At 41.0% G+C, this 22,714-nt stretch overlaps 1 protein-coding gene across 4 annotated transcripts in view; it reads right to left on the bottom strand.

Moving 5' to 3' along the window:
- Positions 1-1,777: 1,777 nt before the first annotated feature.
- The window catches only part of kif20ba (kinesin family member 20Ba), a 37,506-nt gene continuing 16,569 nt past the window's right edge, over positions 1,778-22,714 (bottom strand). For 2 of the 4 annotated variants that reach the window (XM_042064783.1, XM_042064784.1), the window contains 7 exons: positions 22,061-22,174; positions 21,481-21,693; positions 11,836-11,910; positions 10,339-10,413; positions 3,791-3,914; positions 3,273-3,397; positions 1,778-2,433 (listed from right to left, as the gene is read on the bottom strand). In XM_042064783.1, the coding sequence (XP_041920717.1) occupies positions 2,353-2,433; positions 3,273-3,397; positions 3,791-3,914; positions 10,339-10,413; positions 11,836-11,910; positions 21,481-21,693; positions 22,061-22,174 (807 nt within the window). In that variant the 3' untranslated portion in view covers positions 1,778-2,352. Of the gene's footprint in view, positions 2,434-3,272; positions 3,398-3,790; positions 3,915-10,338; positions 10,414-11,835; positions 11,911-16,045; positions 16,179-21,480; positions 21,694-22,060; positions 22,175-22,714 lie in introns of those variants that run through there. The other 2 variants (XM_042064785.1, XM_042064786.1) reach the window with 2 other exon arrangements.

Here is a 22,714-nt window from a genome sequence, read left to right as displayed (position 1 = left end):
ACAAGTTGAACCCATTGAACATCGTTGTCTGCAGCTGCCTCTCAGTAGGCTACATCTCTGTATTTCAGCAATGTCAACATTTCAGGCATCAATAAAGGTGATGATGAAACGTTATCCCATTGTTCAATATTTGATAGCCTGTCACAGGAACGTTGTTTCGCTAAAATCACCCTGATTTGGTGCATTGATCTGTATCGATAACGTTATGGGAGAACCTGCATGTAGCCTAATGGTAGCCTAACTTTTTTTCTCTGTTCAAAACTCGGTTTACACGAAGACAATAGCCTTTCTTAGAAGCTGTGAAATTTGACCAGAAAGGAACATGTCTTCCTTCTGAAAGCTGACACAAAATCAAACAATATTTGATCATTTAACTTCAACTGAACAGCGACAGGTCTTGGTAGGCAGTAGACTCAGCAGACGTTAAAACGGTAGCCTACTGTTATAGCCAGAGTCAGTCAGCATCATAACATTAATGGCGTTAGTCATGAATCCTGTAACATATTATATCATATAACAGCGATGGCTTATTCGAAGACGATCTGCATGGATATATAACCACCCAGAAAAACTCAGAATGTGAGTGATAAAGTTCATTAATTGTATGAAACTTTTTATTAGTTATCCATTGCAGCATCGCCTATATTAGGCTGTTATGCTAGCTCAGCCTTTAAATATGTTGTTATTTTGGTCATGTGGACTTGATTAAACGAATAAAGATAATTCATAAACTGCTTATTTCTTACATGACTGAAGCAGTAGCCTAGGTTCAACAGTGGTGTTTGAGGTTGCTGTGTTAAGTTGTTGTGTGTGATCGCTAAACAATTAGGATCAAATCAGTTTATTTTGACATACTGGAGTTAGCCTGACCTATAACGTTAGCCTATAGCACATAAGCCTATTCTGTTTTCATTTATTAGCATTTGTTGTGATTATATAATCAAATGACACTCATGATAACTTGAAATAGAAGGACAGAAGATAGGTGATTGATGTCCACAAGCATGAATTTCACGAGACAAATTAGAACAAACTGTTCCGGTAAAAATAATCTTGCCATGTTTAAAATGCTGCACTTTTTCCCTTCATAGCCTATCTCTGGCAATTCATTTTTGGATGACTGTAGATAGTAGTATTTTAGCCTACGTCTTCGTAGACAGTAGGCTACACCATTAGGCTATCTTGAGAATAAAAGACTTCACAGCTGCTAATGATCATCCTCCACAACCACGAGGATAGGTAGGCTAAACGGTCGTTCGTCGCCTTTTTGCTTCTTATTGTAAAACCAACTGTTAGGGCCTACACAAGTGGTCGGCATCCCGGTCAATATTTGATATTAAAATTTAAATTTTGAAGCTATTTGTAACTATGTGTAGCCTATGCAACCCGACTGTTGTAGGCTTGCCTACCACTCTCTGCAGTGCCTTGCCTACCATTCTTGCCTACCACTCTAGTTGTAAACAAACGGTCACATGACATTATGACGTAGGTGCAAAACCTTAATAGACCCTTTCAAGAGAGTTCCATTATCAGCATCATAGTTGGCCCCACAAGGCTTCCTTTTTAACATTCCATATGTTATCTTAATGCAGAGGAAGTAGATTGGGAACCAAATAGAACGTTCAAGCATTGTTTTTGTTTTTATTGTTGAAAGGGTCTATACTCACTGTGCTCCAGCAACTAAGCAGATGGCCAGTGCATTGCACTGCAGTGTGCATATGCTCCCCACGTGGCAATGACACGGTGCAGAAATATAAAAAGATGACATAAGGGCAAGTAAGATGCACAAGTGTTTATTTTTGTGATTTTGTGAAAAAATGGTTTGTATTTTACTATAGGAAAGAATCATTGACGACTACATTCAATCAAAACAAGATTTCTGACAAATCACATAAAGGCACTGCATTGTTTGAAAAGTTAATGTTAGTATAGGGAGGTGTTATATTAAATATGGTACAAATATACAATTTGTACAATATGTCCTATTGATAAAAGAGTCTTAAGAAACTTAATATGCTATGTTAGTATTTACAACTTTCCATGAACCTACATGTGCTCCCCTCACCACAGCTGTATGACTGGCCAGAGACTATATGTTTGTATCTTTCTATGTGTATTTGACTGTCATTTAAAATGACAGTACTTGACCATTGACTAAATAATCAAAATTTGTGCAATATATAACAATGATACACAATAAAAATTACAAAATATTCCATTATATAAAACACTGTGTACAGTAAAAAAAAGTGCAAGTGTTAAAAAAATTAAAATCACTGTGCAGGAAGTGAGCTAAATGTGTTTTGACAGACCAAACCAAACCGTATCGATTGGCTTCCTTTTGGGAGGACTTCACTTTCCGAATCGGGAGCGCAGACGTCTCTTTATGACGAGGTGGTCACTTTCCCTCTCCTCTGTCTCTCGTCCAATGATCTGTGAGATTGCACAAAGGTCAGAGCTCTCAGCACGGGCACGTTTCTTTTCTAGGCCTATTCTATCCCATGACACAATGTGGTGGCCATTTTTTTGGAAAGAATGCAAGACTTATGTAGTCTGGCTTTCACCAGACCAAGCTCAGTCTTTTAAGATTGAACATTAGTCTGGGGAGTCCGCTATGTATTTTCTACTGCACAAGAGGCGTGATCAACGGGCATAGTTCAAATGACTCTGTACACAATTGGATAGTCATTCACAAATCTGACCAACGAACCGGGTGACGTTTGCAGAGCAACGCGAAAACCCCAGGCTCTCCCGCTATCGTCATCGTTTTAAACCTGCCAATAGCGCGCCACATGGATAAGCCAGTTTGTGATTGGCCCCCGCAAAAGTGTAACGGAAGCAGGAGAAAGAGATGTATAGGTTTCCAGCCAGAGCTGCAGGGTGGAATAGAAACCGCTGTCAGATCAGGCTGAGTTCACCCAGCCTAAGACTTATGTAATATTTATGTAACATTTTTCAATGGAAATTGGTTGATAACACAGGCTAAATAACGGGTTATTCCATTATGGGCAATGATTCTATCCCACTGAAAACCAATTAGAATTCTGTGAATAACTAATACAGTTTACAGAAAGATATGCTATGAAAAATACAACCAAACTGATAAAACAACAGAGCTGTTTGATTAAAACCACCCATTAGAGCTTATACAGCCCACATACCCTCAAATGAGTGGTGTGTGGGGTTTTGAATCCAACCGGAATGGATGTGTTGGGCGAAGCGGTGAAGGTGAAAGACGAAACAATGCTCGTAGAGAGAGAACCAATGTTTACCTGGTTGGCAGGTATATCCATGGGGGCTGAGATCGCTGGGTGGTAGAGCTTCTTTTTGGGCCGTTTGGACGAGGTGCCTCCATCCACATCAGACCGTCCACTTACTAGCCCCATGATCTTCTTAGCTGTGGAGATGAAGGAGAACAAAGAGGACAAACGGGTCAGTTACTACAGTTACAGTTACAGTTACGGGGAATATGAAGTGCCTGCAAGCGGAACCACAAAACAAGAACTCTCTTTCATTCCCCCAGTTCTCAAATTGTTCTTTTGCATAATTAATGACTTTCAAGTTCTCTATCTCAACTTCATTTCATTTAACTCATTTTTGATGGAATGCTTTAGACATTTTAGGTTTCAGCTTTTAAAAATGGTGTTATTACACTGCTGTTCCCTGCAATGTCAAACTTAATTAATGAACTTGGACAAATGGATACAAATGACATAGGAGGAAGGCACCCTTGGTCGGTTCAATTTGAAGTAGATCGAGGTCAGATTGAGAGAGACATGCTCAAACTGACCTTTACTGCCCAGGAAGGTGGGCGAGCTCTGCAGGAAGTCTCCAATCTTCTGCAGCTTGCCCTCTCTTCCACTTCGGAGACTGGACTGAGATCCATGGGAGGCTTTACTGCTTGGGGCAGGAGACTGCAGCAGAAAATGACAACTCTCTTACACACACAGCCTATATTATATTTCAGGGTTCCTACACATTTTCCATTTCAAAATTCCATACTTTTTCCATACTCAAATTTCCAAACTTCTCGGTAGATTTTTCTGACCATATTCTCGACATTGCGGCCACGTCTGGTTTGGGATAACTCGGTGAAAACGAGTTGAATTAAAAAATGACACTTAATATTCGTCCATTTAGCTGGGTCATTTTTAGTTGTATCTTAGTTGTATCATAGTTGTATCTTGATGATGGGGACTGACAGTTAAGCTACACAACAGTAGGAATGGTTCATTATGACCTGAGTGAAGTGATTAGTACTGCAAATGCAATAGTCTGGAAACACAAATATTTCTCCATACCCAGTTTCTTTTTTCCATACTTATCCAGACCTGGAAATTACTAAAATCAATAATAATAATAACAATAATAATAATAAAAAATATATAATAAATGTTTTGGCCCCTGTGATACCATATGCAAGTACAATTTGTGTGGTCAGAATTCAGAATTATCATTCAATAATTTACAGAAACATAATCATTTGGCTGACACTTTTATCCAAAGCGACGTACAAAAACAAGGTAACCATCAAGGTACTGTGCGACTGGGACATGTTAGTGCAGCAATAAGTATCTTTTGCATAGAATAGAATATCAGTTCAAGCAAAGTTAAGTCAAAAGAGGGGTAGTCTAGTGGTTGCCATGAAAGTACGGGTGGCAGACCCAGGCCGCGCAGTGGTCTGGAGATAACATAATGCCACTATGAGGGCATTCAAATAGGTGTTGATAATGTGCTCTTAAAATAGCATAAACAACTCGCCATGGATTTCTGACCAGGTTTCTCTTGGTCAGTGGCGTAATGCGTTTTAGGTGGTGTATGATAAGTGATTTTTAGATAATGTGCTAGACCCCTCCTTAGGTCGTTAATTGCCACACCCCTTGGCGTGTTGCTCAATAAAAGAGACTTGCAAGATAAGAATAAACTTTGCAACTAAACTGGAATAATAATCCGCTTTCCGCCAGGTTTTGCGTCACGAAAACAGGGCCCGTAAAGTGCGAAGTGACATGACCAGGTAGGCAACCAATGCAACATGATCAGAGAAGGTTCGTTAGTTAGACTCCCAAGTTCTTGCTACCTTGGTAGGGGCAAGAGATATGGAGTCAATGTTGATGTTAATGTCATGGAATAGGCCTATAGTTGGTTTGGCTGGGAGGACCAGCACTTTAAAGGCAGCTGATAAGTCAAGCAGGATAAGGACCAAGCTGTCACTTAGGCCTCTTTTAAAGGGGTGGTTCACGATTTTCTACATCATTTCCAAGTTGGCAAGTGTGATATTTATCAGTGGAGACAACACTTTTTTTTTCAACACGTTTCATCCAGTACTTCTAGTTGCAGAGTTTGCAGGTGCTAAGCTAGTGCAAGTCAGCCCGCCGATGATGTAGCTTATATACCTGCTACAAACTACAGGGACCAAAGTATAACTATTGCAATGCGATGCAAGGGTAGTTTGTATTTCTAAAATTATTCTATCAACAATTGGATCAAGAAGGTTATTCAGTGAGAGGAATTCTGAGACCTGTTTGGAGAGGAAGGGGCGAAGCAAGAAGGGAGGATAGTTCTCAACCTGAGCAGGGCTGAGAGAGGGAGTGTTACCCGAGCCATTTTGAATGCTGTGGGAAATGTGCCGGAGGTTAATGAAGCATTTATTACATGTGTGATAGCTGGTATGACGGTAAGGCTAATGGATTGAAGTAGGTTGGTTGGTACAGTATAGGGTCCAAAGGGCATGTAGTAGGATGGCTACATAGTAGGTTGGTTGGTACAGTATAGGGTCCAAAGGGCATGTAGTAGGATGGCTACACAGAGGTCTGGATTTCTCACTCTCAGATAGAGAGAGATAGCCTGGCGGGCCATCCTATATCATTGAAATGTATAGTCTGGAATCGAACCATTTACCTCGCTTAATCCAAGGGGCGGGCAGAGAATTGTCTTTTAAACTGCCTAGGCATGCAATAGGCCAGCGCTACGACCATATCCGTATCCGGTCGGCAAAACTGCAAATACATCCTTCTTCGAAAGGAATTACTTAAGTGCATTGTGTTGCTCAACTTTCAAAGAAAGGCACAAGTCCAACTCCTCCAAAGTTGACGCCAACGCCGATTCAAACAACCGCTCTTCGTTAGCCATAGCCACCTTCCTTGTTGTTCACCGTCACAGGACTGTCGTTATCCTGTTAAGCCCGCCTTAAGACTCTCTAAATAGAGCGCTGTGATTGGATGAAGTCCACAGCGTCAGCCAATAGAAATCCCTATGGTTTGATACTAGACGTTCAGGCTGAGCAAATAAATTTGCCGCCGCTAGGGTGCGTCTAGATTTCTAGGCTAAGAGAGAGAGGTAAATTAAGAAAATTAAGTGCCATCAACTAGGATAGGTTGCAGGTGCAGTACCATAGGCGCCAGAAAGAGGTTCAAAGTGCAGGGGCCAGATTAGTCTGAGCCAGTTAAGGTTGAGGGTGGAAGTAAATATTTGGTACCATTGGAACTGTAATTTTAAATAGTGACAGCATTGTGAAAACACCTACTAGACAAATTACTACAGTAGCACTATAAGATTTTCTATAGTAGTTCTATAGTAAAGGCCAACGCCTATGGCAAGCCGAATGACGCTTTTTGTCAACTAGTTAGTTAGTGAACCATATGTTACCTAGTGAGAGCCAAAATGCTTTGCACACTAGTCAACTAGTCGTGCACACACGCAAGCCTTTTGAGTATTTAGTCAATTCACTAGTTTACTAGTTGGAGTCACTCTTTTTTGTAGATAATTAACTAAAGCTTTGAGTTACTAAGACTGGCTGAGCTAAATGAATATCATAATGTCTGCCTTATGTTTCAAATTGTCAACAGGCTCAACCGTAGATTGAGTAGTCTTGTTCACATCTCCAGCCCCCAGCACACATACCAAACAAGAATCAAACCACTCATATCAGGAAAATCTTGCAGACATGTGCGCGCGAGTGTTGTCTGTAGGGGGGCCGCAGATCTGGAACAGGATTGATGATGGCCTCAAGGTGTTGCCCTTAATATCCAACTTCAAAAGACAACTAAAAAATAATTTCCTACATCATACACGTATATTACTGGGATATACGTGTATGATTGTGTCTGTATGTAATGTTATGTACGTTATGTGTTTTGGTGCGCTTTGCGTGCACTTATTCATCACCATCTGGTTACAGGTGGTAACTGTGTATACCATTGTCTGTACCACTACCCTTTCATGAACCATGGGCCCCCATCTATAAGCTTTCCTAGCTTTCTTGCGGGACACATTCACTCTACCCAACTGATTTTGTACCCCAACTGTATTACTGTAATGTTTGAAATGGTATTGTGAATAAACTCAAACTCAACTCAACTTTACTAGTCAACTACTAAGTCTGAAAATGCTCATTAGTTAACTAGTGAAAGCAAATATGCTCACTAGTTAACTAGTAAGAATATATTTGGCCTTACTAGTTAAGTAGTGAGGTCAAACAAAAGAGCCACAAGTGAGTGTCTCATGCACAATACTTAACTTGTGAAATATTTAGCTGTCATGCATGTTAACTATTTAAGATTTTAGATTTTTTCTTGAATTTCCCCTGGGGATCAATAAATTATCTATCTATCTATCTATCTATCTATCTATCTATCTATCTATCTATCTATCTATCTATCTATCTATCTATCTATCTATCTAACTAGTGTATGGTTTTAGGTGTCACTAGTTACTGTAACTCGTAAGCACAACATATGGGTAACTAGTTACTCAGTAAGGTCCAAAGCTCCCTCACTAGTTAACTCATAGAGATGTTGGTCCTTAGTTGCTAACAAGTGACTCTTTTTGTACCTCAGTAGCTAATAAGTAGGGTCGAAATTGCCCTGACTGGTTAAAGGAGAACAGGTATGATAAGGGATCAGATTCCAAAAATAATTCTGTGAAAGTGCATGGATTCCAGTTGCTTCCAGTAGCAGCAACTAGAATCCATGCATTTCCACGGAATTATTTTTGGAATCTGATCCCTTATCATACCTGTTCATTCGTACTCGTCGCTCGACTTATCGTGACTAAATTCAAGATGGCGGCAAACGGTAAACTTTGTGAAGGTACTGTCTGTATAAATCGTCTTGTAAATAAACTACCAGTGCTTTTTCAAAGTTCTCAATGTCTCGTTTTAAATGTCAAGTCCCTCGGAAGTCTACCAATTAAGTGTGGAGCTACTTTGAGCCTCGTAAATGGTCTAAAACAGTGATTTATTTGCATGGCTAGGCCGATGCCCGAGGCACCCCCATCGAAAAACTGTTGGTAGCATCGGCTAACTAGCGCCAGATTTCTGAGTGCAGGGGACCAGCTGAGATGAGCTATGAGACATACGTTCACACTCGGTATCATGTTTCAACACACTTTAGGTCAATATCACACCGGAATTCTCCTTTAACTAGTGGACATGGGTGGGATAATGGCAATTTTCTGTGTCTTGATTGGTTGGTATGTTTTATTTTGAACTGGGGAGCCTATAGGAAGCCTCAGTTAACTAGAATACATGTATGTCTACACTAGTTCACTAGTGCGGTTGGTTAGCTGATGTTTGCAGTAAGTGACATAAAATGTTTTAGCCTAAAAAACGCGTGGCATCGGTTAGAGCACCTTTAACAAGTGATATCACACTGCTCCAGCTAGTCAATTAGTGAGCATTTTGTTTTTTGCCTACACTTTGTTTGCCTACACTCCACTCACATCTACATATTTATTTCGAACATTAATAGTATTATGGTGGGAGTAAGCTATTATATTATTATACATGGTTTCCACCCATTTTCACTAAAAAAAAAAAATCACAAAACCTTTCCTTGAATGAAACTTCCATGACTTCACAGCCAATCAATATTTGCCAGGGGTATGAATAATTTTGTTCCTAACTGTGTATGTGTATATTATGTTCACAGTAGTTCAGCACAGAGAACATAATACAGTCAATGTAACATAATGATAATCTAATCAAATTAAATTATGAAATAATGGCATTAATGTTCCCAGAAGTCGGTAGAGGAACGAGCGTGTTGCACGCATGGTACATTCCTAAAGAGGCCTGTTTCGTTCAGATCTGTCGATTTCTGGCCATGTGGCTATTTCATGGAGAGTGTTTCGTGGCACATGCTGAATGCACTCGCCCGGAGCTGAGAACTGAGGCAATAAGAAGATGGAGGCATCTCCCATGATTACAGATGGCCATGTGATTACGGTATCACCGGTTATAGGGCTCCTGTGGATCAATTCAGACGGGAATGTACATGGTCTTTGTGATCATGAGATCAGACTCCCGATGGATATTTTTAGGACCATCTGGAGCAGAGGCCAAAAGGGCATTTTTTTCCACTGTGTTGCCACAGAAAAGCTGAATGGGTTTTTGAGTGGCATATGTAATGCCCCCATGCTGGCTGGTGCTGTGCCATGCTGTGCCAAGTGCACCTGCCAGTCTGTGACCTGATGGATGTGTGCCATGTTTGTGATAACAAATGTTATCACAAACATGGCACATAAAAGACCTAAAAAAGCATATTAATCTAATGGACAAAACAAAGTTTGCATACACCTACCTGGAATATTAAAGAGATCAGACTGCAGCTCTTAAAACATTGTGCTTGCACTAGAATTTTCATAATATAATGATAAATACTATCATAAATCTAAATACTAAAACATCATTTTGATAATGAATATCATACATTTTTTAGCAATATTAGCCATATAAAAGTAATGTAATACTAGCAAGAAAAAAATATGTTTAAATTTATTTGCTGTTAAACTAGCTCCATTTTGTTTCACAGCCTTGCTCCATATAATATTTTTCAGGAGGCACAGGAAAATTGCATCAAAAAATGTGTGCTTTATTGTCTATTAAGACAGCACTTGGTGACTTGGTGAGTACCTCTATCCATAGTTCATTTAACACAACCTTTTATGTCTCCCGCACTCCCCTCACAAATTGCTACATTAATGAAAATAGCTATTCACATTCCCACCAATGTCACACTTAAAAGCAGACCATCACCAGCAGCGCCTTGGGCCACACACCTGGAACCTATGGTCTGATAATGACAGTAAGTAGAGGATCTGTGATAGGAAAATTAGCTAGCCGAGCAAATCCCCGCAGGTGTGTGTGTGTGTGTGAGAGAGGGGGGGTTAATAGACCATCAGAAAGCCAACACTGGCTTTGCTGAGACACTGCTTCATATCAAAGCTCGGCGGAGAGGAATAGAAGACCAGGCGCACTTGGGGCCTCATGAATAACACAACAGGACTATTTCCAGTCGGGCAGCGAAGTGGCCACATAAGACTCCTGGCTTGGGTCCTCACCTCCTCCTGGTGCATCGCCAGTTTGGGTGTCAGCCTGGACCTTGTGTTCCTCTTGTTTTCACTGTCCACCGCGTCCTAACGAGAGGAAGGAGAACGAGTCAACACCAGCCAGATGACAGAAGTGAAAAGGGGGGGTAGGAAAGAGGAAGGAAAACAAGAGATCAAAAACGCATTGATGCGTAAATTTAGCGAGTTGTACCACATATCGGTGTCTATATGCACTCAAACCTTTTTATTAACTTATAGAAAAGACATGCAGTCCGCCGGGAAATCAAAATGTCATTAGCTTTAAATTGCCTTATTAGCTTTAAAGGTGCTGTGATCAATAGATGTGCGAGACGTCAAACAAATCAGTCCTGTGAAATGATCGGTGCAACGCAAGGATTAGAGCGAGTGATGTGGTGTTGCATGTTGGTGGTGTGAAATGCGTACCATTGGATCACAAGCGTTTCAATGGACCAAACACAGATGGAGAAGAGGTGGCAGCTCCGCGCGCCCCCATCACACTTCCACGTCCGACTCCACAAGCGAGAGAGGACAAGAGGATGCCGGTGAAATGAGGGGGGGGGGGGGGGGGGGGGGGGCGGCGACAGCAGCACGAAAGTAATCAAAAAACAAACACGGCTCCATTGTTAATGAGGATAAAGAATGCATGGTGGCCCGAAGCTGCCTGGTGGTGGTGGCCGGGGTAACATCTGAGGCTCAGACGGAGGCTGAGAGGATTGGAGTGTCAGATGTACAGCCAGCAGTGCACTCCCATTAAAAGCATCGTCAATTAGTCATCTGCCGCATCTATCTGTGTCCCTCTACCAGGCCCAACTCAAACATCGAAATTTCCGAAAAACACTGTCTTACAATGAGCACTCCAGCACACACACACACACACACAGCTGTCCAAAACTACAACAAAAACCAGACGGATAATCTAGGCTACTAACTGGAATGAAGGACTAAGTGAATCAAAAGACTGGGAAGCGGTCTTTGAGATGAACTCATTAGCGAGGCTGCGTGGTGCTGTAGCACTGTGAGCTCTGGCTGCCCCGGTGCACGTGGCACCTCATGACCGAGACTTAGAGGCCCGACGGCAGAATGGACGTGACGTGCGGCACCAATTACACCCATGAGCATCACCAAGAGTGGAAACAAACAAATAAACAGACAAAACAAACGCACCTTGAAAGTTCACCAATTATAAATTAGGATGGTCTAGAGCTGTGTTTAGGTTTGTGGCTCTACAATCTATTGATTGACCAGAATTAAAGGATAAGATTCCCATATAAATGGCAGAATTAAAGGATTCCTGTGTAAATACCAGGATTAAAGGATACCCAGGTAAATACCAAAGCCTGATTATCCATCCGATCAATTAAAGCCCCATGATGGTGTTGATGGCTGGATTGGATGGTTGAATCATTGAATCAAATGGATGATGTGAAGGGAGATTGAGGCGATGAAGGCTAGATGAAAAAGTTTTCAAGAAGGAGAAGAGGAGGGTACCTGTGTGTTTTGTTTGGGCGTTTGAGGTGTTGCTTTATTGTTGCTCTTGCCGATTTTCTTCCTTAAACTGAAAGACTTGTGTGGGGAGAAAACAGAATCACAAAGATTTCCCCATTATTATCATTTTATTTTTGACAAAATGCGTTTTTAGAACAGCTAGATGTACACAGGAAAAAAGAAAAACAAACAGTCACATCTGCTCAGCTGCATTCCTCACAGGACAACTAATATTTTGACGACATTCACGTCAGTCACGCGTTATCCCGTCGTTTCGTTTTCCCTCCACTCCTTTCACAGAGGACACCATGTCAGGCTCAGTCTCCGAGACCAGACAGCATTAAAACGCCGTCAGCTGCTTTGCATTCCCCTTTCCTGACAACAACTAAAGGAGATGGATGGTGATAGAGACAGGGTACTACTGCTGAGAACAGTAAAAGGCCGAACTCTAGACTTTAACCTCCACGCACATCAGGCTCTCCCTCAAATGTCCAATTAAATGCAACTCGAGCCGCATATGTCTGTAAGGACACCAAATCAATGGGGGTCAACGGGAATCTACTGGTGTAGCTGTAGCAATTAATGAGAATTAACCACAACCCAAAACAACCACATCAATATTCAAGAAACTGTACACTACACCACAATGCATATTCAATGGAGGAGCCAAAATTAGGCTCTGCCCTTCCAGCTGACAAGTGCAAGCCCCACGGGGAGCCATGCACCATGTGTTTCTGTGTGGGCCACAAGAGGAAAGAGTGAGAGTGTGGGTTTTTATATGCACACTCACACACAGATATATATATATATGGGTGTGTGTGTGTGTGTGTGTGTGTGTGTGTGTGAGGGGAAGATGCACTGTGAGAGCGGAGACAAAGCCCCTCAGAGTGCCGGAGTAATCCCACTAATGACTGCTGTGCTGACTACTGCTCCTGCCTCCCCCCTCACTCGCCTCAGCACAGAGCTGGCACACAGCCCCACGCTACTGCCTGGCTCTGGCACACAGCTCTGCTCTCACACTCTGCTCTCACACGCACACACAACTCACGCACACACAACTCACGCACACACAACTCACGCACACACGCGCACACACACATTTGCCCTAGACACTGTACACAGGAAATTACATAACACATTTGACATGTTCACTCTAGAGCGACACTCCACACATGGCACATGATGATTGCAATTGACAACACCATTCACCATTACAAGTCACGCCATAACACACTCACTATAATCAACACGCTTCAGTACAGTTTAGCATCAGGGCTGGTGGAAGAGAGACGATCTGGCCTAAATGTTTAGGTCATTAATTTCATATAATGTTGTTGGGTCAGGGCCCTCGTCCATTTGAGTTGTCAACAGAGGCCTGAATCTGTGTTAGTCAAACACAGAGACAAGAGGCTACACGTCTGGCAGGCAAACAGACCTATCCTACATCATCATATATTATTACATTAGACGGGGATCATACTGGCCAGCGGCAAGTGTCACGCAACGCTCAGACCATAATAAGTTCTATGTTGTTCCTAAGTAACACAAACAGTTTGCATTAAATGACAATAGAATACTCTCGCGTTGCGCTTCGAAAGTTGAACCAGAATTCAACGCTCAGCTTGTTCAACGGTAGCGTTATGCTAGCGCTACCACCGTTCCGCTGCCGAATCATAGAGAACAATAGCAAACCGGTGTGATCCCCGCCTTATTACGCACATGCAGTGTGGAATGCAACAGTTAGTGACTAGGGGTGCATAATCCTTTTTTATTCTCCTCGGCTGTGAATGTTAAATTCACTTAAAATCTTAACTCCATATTACTGTCAATAAATAAAATATAGGACCATTTATATTACATTATTGCAGAGCATGTCAAACACAAAGTTGGAAATTCTTTTCATGACTTCTGGAAGACCCATTTCAAAAGTCCCATGACCATTCAATCGTGACTTGACTGAGCACTAGGCATAATTACACTATAAAATGACCTTAAAAAACATTTTCAGGGTTTAAGACTCAATTAGAAATACACAAGTATTTTACAACCAAGTATTTTTCAGATAAAAAAAAAAAAACATGGCTCTTCTCAAAGAACAATAAAACAACCTCAACAATCTAAATAATGTCTCATTACAGACGGGTTTTAAAGACCAGGTTTCCAAAAGTAGAATTTCTTAGAATCCAAGATAGGACCAGAGATGATGATATAACATTCAGCAGGAATAGTCCAGTTGGGTAGTGCACATATCAATTCATACCGTTAAATTTTACATGAAGCTTCTTTAGGACCTCTTGGATGATTACAGCCTAGGAGCCCAGCTGAAATATTGAAATTTAATGTCAAATCACTTAAAAACAATATTCATTAAAAACGTTTTTGTTTTTGTCCTCTGAAGTAAAACTTTCAGGGTAATGGCCTTTTAAGACCACTGAATAAGCTTCCTTTTGTTAATTTGTGCTCAGGCCAGTAGATCTTCCAAATTATAAGTGTAAAATAGAGTTCCAAGACACCTTATACCTTAAAAAACCTCAAAAAGCCCTGTAGGCTATAGGCTAATATAGGCGGAATTATTAAAAAAAAAAACAGCAAAAGTGTTATGAGATCTTGGTTTCCTCTTTTATTTTTCAATTCGACTAGGTCATTCATATAGCTACTGAGTATACAGTTTGGTCATTAGTTTTATGTTAGGCTGCATCACATTAAATCCTATTTGTGTGTGACAGTACAGCTACAGTAGATGTACTTTCAGTTATTTTGGTTCCGTTCCATGTTAGTGGAATGAGTTGCCCATTTCTCTCCATTCCTGTGATAGTTTTTGGTCTTTCAAGAGGGGTCTAAAGGCATCTGTTTAACATGCACTTAGTTCATTAAGCGCTTCTTATGCGTTATGGTTTATATCATATTGTTTATTTTCATTAGGCTGTTGATCGATGTTGTTTTCATTGATCTTCTCTTTAATGTAATCTGACCATGCTATTGTTACTGTTATAATATTATTGACTGAATGGACATTATTGTTAATTATTGCTATTTTCCTTCAATTTCATTGTTTAATTCATTAGGCTATTGATTGATTTGACATTGTTGTAACTCATAACCCATAACTATAGATTAGGGTTTCTCAACGGGGGCGTTTGGACAGCGTTGGGGGGGCGCTGTGAACGAGGTGTAGAGAGCTAATGGGGGGTGTTAATCAAAGTTCTTCATCACAACGTTTAAGCTTATGACAGCCACAGACCTGTCAACTTGTATGCATTTTGCGTATCGGGCATGCATTTTCACATCAAAATACGCTAGTACGATTTGTTAATGTGGAAAATCTACATGTAGGAGTGAGAAAGAGAGAGAAAGTGACGAGACCTAGTGAAAGAAAATGCCAGGTAAATCATAGTGATGGGCCTCTCTTTGTGCTATTTTTGCAGACCTACCTATCAGTTGTTTGTTAGGACAGGCTTTATAGTCTCTCCCTCTCTTTCATTATGCAAAATAGGGCCTACTCATACACTGTAAAATCTAACAGCCATCCTTACTTAAAATGTGTAAAATGTAACTCCGTTTTTGTCTTTTGTTGATTATGTGTATTTTGTCTTTTATTTTGAGATTACTTGGCTAAAATGAGTGTAATTTAATGTTGAGGTGGAAAAGTAAACATGATCATTTAAATCAAGTAAACTATACTTGTATACGTGTCATTTATGTTGATGCATCACACTATCAAGTAGATGACCATCCAAAACACCCTAAGTGGGGGCAGCCGTGGCCTACTGGTTAAGGCTTCGGGTTTGTAACCGAAGGGTTACCGATTCAATCCCCGACCCAGTATGAAATGGCGGGGGAAGTGGTTGAGTACTGCTCTCCCATGCCCACACCCACGGCTGAAGTGCCCTTAAGTAAGGCACCTAACCCCTCACTGCGCCCCGCACGCCGTTGTAGCAGGCAACTCACTGCTCCGGGTTAGTGTGTGCTTCACCTCACTGTGTGTTCACTGTGTGCTGTGTGTGTTTCACTAATTCACGGATTGGGATAAATGCAGAGACCAAATTTCCCTCAAGGGAACAAAAGAGTATATATGTATACATACTAATGCTTGGGTAAAACAATATAAACATGTTACATATAGTGCTTTACTATGCTCTGAAAGTACTGCACTAAGAACCACCAATATTTAGCACTCACCTGGGTGATGCATTGCAGCCATTATGCGCCAGAATGCTCACCAGCCTGAGGTGGAGAGTGAGGTAGCCATGTTGGGAATTTGGCCAGAGGTTCAGGGATCCCCCCTAATCTTTCATTTTCACAGTGAGTCAGGAGTTTGTTTCACCGTTGCATTCAAAGGCCCTTTCCTGCAGTTAAATGTATTCATGACATCACAAAGGCAATAGGGGTTGATATTATGCTGACCAGAGAGGAGAGTGCCTTTTAATGGACAGCCACTAACACCACCATTTCCAGCATCAACATACGTTTTCAAGCAGGTTTGCCATCAAAGTACTAAAAAATGCCACATTTGCTTAGCCTCTGTAATATAGCAGAGACAGGATACCTGTATGGTTTCCAGCTACAGATCTGTGTCTGTCTCTCAGCACTAGTTCTACTCACAGGATTAGTGTGTTTCGGATAGTCACTTGATGGGGTGATTTATCAACATAAATTACACATAAATTACACAACAACAGTATAGCCTTTAGTGTCACTTATTGTTATATATTGTAATATAAAATTGAATTTCAGTAAAGATTAATATGTGATCCCTTTAAGAAAAATATGTAGGCCGGGACATTTTTTAACGTGCAAAATTATCATTTACAGGGCCAATAAAGATCATATTGCTAATACTTTGACATGTATTGAAGCTTTAGTTATGTAAAAGTTCATAAACATAAATAAACATATAAAATGTTAACTTTGGGATTCATTTGAACACTTTATTTTGTGCAGGAACTTGAATATCGCTGTTTTATTTAAGCATATTTCATTGATAATGATATACTTCTAATATGACATGTCACAAAGTTTTTTTTTCCCGAGGGCTCCTAGGCAAACATTACACTACAGACCCTAAGGAAACACCATGCAAAATTTGGTGCTTTTATCACCTCGGTAACGGTATTTTCATTATGCCACCAGACTAGAAGGATCATCTCCATGTTTGTGGGAACCGTGATATAAAGGTGAAAATGGCAAAACTGCCTGCCGCCCTTATGCACTCAATTAAATAATTTCATACTTATATGATTTTTCAATCATATTAACCTCACTGGCCTTGGATAATCATTGATCTGACAATCACAAAATCATTAGTAGAAATTATTTTCTGTTGAGTTTGATCAGCGATATGGGCTTCTGGGGTCATTAAAAGGCTGTCTCTATTCTTCCATGAGGATTTTACTATTATCTTGAGTAAAACGTCTCTCCTCTGCTCACATCCCTTCACGTCCATCCCTAAAGTCCATCCCCTGACAAATGCTTTCTTTAGGTTGGCTCCGGATCACAGTACTAGCGCTAGGGTGTGTTCCACCTGAGTAACGTATGTTAACGTGTATAAATCAAGGAGTGGCGTGTTGTAATGCCGAGTGAATAATGAACTTGTCCATGTCCATATTTTCTCTTGTCCTCAGCTGATTAATCAGAGCTGCCTTGGATTCACTGCTTGTTTTAGTCTTACCGAACCGTGTCCTGAATTTCACATGGAGTAGTGTCTACCTCATTCCATCATCTGCACTTACTTCAACGAATATTTGATTTGAAGAAAGCCCTCTGGGCTCCCAGTGACCGATGGAACAGTTATTCAAACACTCATTTCCATATCAATTTTCTTAAAACCAGAACGGAAAGAATGTTTCTCGGTAGATGTCTGACTTTATGACACTAACAGAATACATCTGTGATTCTGCAGCAGCAAACCTGCCAATCCATCAGTGTTTCCAAGCATTTCCATAAAATGTCCCTGATTAGTTTGATATATGCTAAGGGCACCACAGTCTAGCTCATGTCTAAGGTTTTACAGCATCCATCAGTGAGACGCAGCGAGATCAGAAGACGAGAGAAAGCGTCAACATGTCCAATTAGCATACATTTAGCAACGCAGCATAACCAGCTGATTATGCTTAAATGGTGGCTAATGAGGCCGACTGAAACGCAGCTACACACGCTCTTCCGCCTGGCTCAGTGGGCTCCGAGACTGCTGGGGCTCAGTGTGCATTAGCAGAGGAACGAGGCGCACCCCCTCCCACATCCACACACAGAGACAAATGATTTTGGGGGAGACTGCTTTGGCTCAGTGTATTAGCAAAGGACATTAGCACATTCCTCTGCCCCACCCTGTGCAGAGAGCTTGAGGGAGACTGCTTGGGCTCCTTAGCAGATGACCAAGGCTATGCGTATCCTTGTGCTCCACCCTGTGCAGAGAGCTTGAGGGAGACTGCTTGGCTGAGCTGAGTGGGTGGGTGGTTGGTTCAGTGGATATGCAGTTGAGGAGGAGAGGAGGATTAGCTCGGCTAAAGCTAAAGCACCTTTGAACTGAATCAGTGAAGAGGCAACAGCGGCCCAGATAGAGCCGGGGTCCGCAGCAGAGGCACGGTCCAGCGCTCAGACTAATGACCTGCAAGGAATGAAAGAGCCAGGCAGCAGCCTTACTCCCAGGTGGGTCTTGCAGGGGCGGCTGATGTTACGCCCCATCCCCCAACGCACACTCACACACAGGCAAACACACACACACACACACACACGCTCACACTCACACACGCGCTCACACTCACACACACGTGCACACACACACACCTAAGCACACACACTCACACACACACACCTTCAGACGTATGAGCTGAGCTCTTCCAGCAGCAGAAGTGGATGGAGCTGAGCGAGTGTGTGCCGATTATTTCATTTCTAAGATGGACTATAAATGGTCGGATTAGAGTCTCTCCACACCATCAGTGATGAGCCCAAGGCTGAATTCCACTCGCTGGCCAGGATCAATAAATTAGATATGGGACGGGCACTTTTGTCTGCCAAACGCCTGTGAAGTTGTAGCGCCCTTTTCACTCATGCACTACTAGTATAACTATTAATATCCGATTTTACAAGAACTTAAGAGCCATTATGTAACAAAAACATGCCATGCATACACAGACAGATCAATAGCAAACTGGTGCAGATACAGAGTGCTGAAATACATACAGTAGGGTGACCTGCGTGATTATGCCCAAGGGGATTAAATTCTCTTATATTCAGTAGGGCTGTCAAAATAACTGATTCATTTCGATTAATTAATTTGAGAAAAAAGAACTGATTAAAAAAAATAACGCAGATTAATTGATTCTGTATGACCTTTCACCCCAGGCCGTTGTAGTCAGTAACCATTAGACTGTAATATAAAGGAGAGAGAAGAAAATGTGCTGCCTAGATCATTGATTGGAACATTTACTTTTCAAAAACAGCTTGATGGTATTGGTAAAAATAAAGTGTTGATTAAAATAAAGTCCTCTGCAATGTATGTGATAAAAAACCTTCTTCCCGAAGCACTTTTGAATTTATTTCCTCAGCATATTAGGTCATATCATAGATTATTATGGCCATTATTAAAATAATAATAAAAGAGTTTTAGAACTTTAATGTCACTAATGCTGATTATTCAATGATTGATTTGAATTTAAATATTTAAAATACTTTCACAGCAAAAATCATATATGCGATTAATTTAGATGAATTAATCACAGAGTATGTAATTAATTAGATTATTTTTTTTAATCGATTGACAGCCCTAATATTCAGATAAATCACAATGGACAATAACTCTTTGTGGATGCTTTGACTTTTGTCAGTCCTATGCCAAACCTAGATGTTCTTCATCCTCCTAACTCTAAACACTTCCATAGCACCTAAAAGTAACAGTACACACAGACATATGTGGGCGGTGGTAGTGTAGTGGTTAAGGAGCTGGGCTAGCGTGCAATAGCCTGAAAGTTGTCGGTTCAATTCCCGGCTTCCACCGTTGAGCCCTTGAGCAAGGCACTTAAGTTGCTCTGGGGACAATGTGATCCCTTGTAATATAGCTGACATATGTAAGTCACTTTGGTCAAGAAGTAATGTAATGTAATGTAAGCGCATATGTGCACACACACACAAAATAAACTACAAGCTGGCACAGTTACAATGTCTACAATGAGTGGTGAAATGCATGTGTGCATGGACCTAGCCCGGTGGGGGAACTAAATAGATGGATGTAAAGTCATCTCATTCAGTTAGGAACTAAATTATTCATACCCTTGGCAAGTATTGGTTTAATGTTGGTTTCAGAAAATGTTGGAATCAGAAAAAGAAGCGTTATTACGTATTTTTAATTTTTTATGAAAAATGGCGTGTCCAAAATGATTCACACCCTTTTAAATAATTAATGGAAACATCTATATTTGCCATCATAGCTTTCAAAATGGTTCTTATAATACCTACCAAGCCTCTCCATGTCTCCACAATGATTGTAAACCATACCTTTTCAGCAGCAATCCGAGTTTTGAGGCAGGAACAATTTTTTGCCATCACTTTTGGACTTTTTTATGGATTGAGATCTTGACTCTGGCTGGGCCAGTCCAAAATGTTGATATTGTTTCTTGTTCACCATTTATTTCCCACAAGGCCAGAGTAGTGGTAAAGAAGTGCTCCTGCCTCAAAACCCGGATTACTGCTAAAAAGGTGCGGGCTACAATCATTGTGGAGAAATGGAGAGGTTTGGTAGGTATTATAAGAACCATTTTGAGCGCAGTGATGGCGAATAAAGATGTTTCCATTTAGGGCTGAAACGATTACTTGAGTAACTCAAATAATTTGATTACAAAAAATGATCGCGGCAAATTTTCTGCCTCGAGGCTTCGTCTAATTCCTCTCACTTGCGTTATGTGGCGTGCTCAGATCAGGGATTATGGTTTCACACGGACTGTTATTACTGACGCGCACACCACTTTCAGAATTAAGTTTGCGTGATGACGAGGAGCCAAGAAACCGCCCGTAAAAAGGCAGAGAATGTGCAAAGTTTTAGGATCATTTCAAACTTAGAAAAGAAGACAAGGTGCAATGTGACCACAACAGCACATCAATGATGATTCAACATCTAAGCAGTTTTTTTTTGTAAGGGAGGTTATTTGGTAGTAAATGCTGCAGATGCACAAATCTACATAAAACAGATATATTAATTTACTTTGAAGTGATTAGGGCTAGGTTACATGACATGTTGTGCATATTCATGAATTGCACTTACCGTATTAACCGGATTATATTTTGTCCGATTACTCGATTAATCTGTGAAATAATTGCTAGAACAACATTACTCGATTCAAAAAAGAATCGACAGCTGCAGCCCTATTTCCATTGACTATTTAAAAAGGGTATGAATAATTTGACATGCCATTTTTCATAAAAAATTATAAAAAGATAAAAACGCTTCTTTTTCTGATTCCATGTTTCTATCACATTATCTTATAACCTTTTAGCATGTGGCAGTGTCATTTTCAGTCAGTGTCATTTGGTCAAGAAAAAAACAACATTAATTTGCCAGGGGTATGATTTTGCTCCTAACCCTTTGTGTTAAACCTTCACAATATAAGAGAGATAATATGTTTCATGTGTCCTTCCCTGGTCATATGCCTGCCTTACCTTCTCGATGTCGGTGCTCTTCCTCTTGCGCGCAGAGCGCTTGATCTTAACGGTGACGGCCTCGTCGTCTCCCTGCCGCCTCAGCGCCAGCCGGTCAGGCTGCAGCGGGCTGAAGGAGATCTCCAGCTCTGGCCGCGGGAAACGGGAACGCCGCCCCGTCTCCGTGGAGATCTCAGACGACTCCAGCACCGATGGGTAGCCCCCCGACGAACTCTGCAGGACAGACAGACAGCGTTAATTAAAGTCCGCCGCTCCGCATGAAACACACACACACACGCACAAACCTTCTGCCATCTGCTCCACATATAACAGCCATAAATTGATATACTGAATATACATAAAAATGTATATATACAAGGTATATTTATTGAAATGTCCTAATTTCATCTTGTATATGGACTAAAGGTATTGTGTGCCATTTGGGAGCATAGCACCTACCCACCCATTTTGTTGATAGCATAACATTAGCAAAATGATTTGCTAATTTATCTTTGCCCATTGCTCAACATTGCTCTTTTACCCATAATTCAACTTCCTAGATCTAAGTCACTGAATGGGGAGTGTGGGCAAGTCCTGTTACCTGGCTGATGACAGATCCTCTGCTCTTCTCTCTTTGTTGTCTCAGGGTGCTGCTGTCCAGCAGTTTGCCAGTTGAAATGTCCGACACCTTCTCTGGCTCTGCCACTAGGTTGGTCTAGGAAACCAAAGCACACAGATTTATTAAACCCGGAGCACACATAACTCTTAACGCTCAACACCTACACTGCTGTAACAGGGGGCTTTGCTAATTTCCCCCAATAAAAATACTTTTTCCAAACTTTTTTTTTTATTTAAGAAAATTTGTTTTAATAGTTTTATAAGACAACTGTATGTTCCTGTTGGGATTTTCACCTTTGACTTATTTATTTGTTTTTATGTGAACGTGACTTTTCTGTGTATGCATTACTACGACTAAAACATCCAGACTTTTTCCGAGACTGACCCAAATGTCCATATTTTTCAGGTCTAGAAATCAGTAATTCATAATTCTATACTTGTTCAGGCCTATGCAAACACCCTACTATATGTGAGGACCTTTCCGAGATAAACAGATAGACAAACAGATTTAAAATTAGGCCACTTCATGCCAATGTAATTTCTCAGAGTAGAGGCCGAGGCCATAGCTCCTGTCCTGTCTGAGTGGATTCTCCAGCGCTCTACACTGTGTGACATAATGATCCATGGCATTCATCCA

This window comes from Alosa sapidissima, chromosome 16 (genome assembly GCF_018492685.1).
Source record: "Alosa sapidissima isolate fAloSap1 chromosome 16, fAloSap1.pri, whole genome shotgun sequence".
Lineage (NCBI taxonomy): Eukaryota > Metazoa > Chordata > Actinopteri > Clupeiformes > Clupeidae > Alosa > Alosa sapidissima.
The sequence above is the reverse complement of the archived record's forward strand: the minus strand, read 5'-3'. Positions and strand labels throughout refer to the sequence as shown.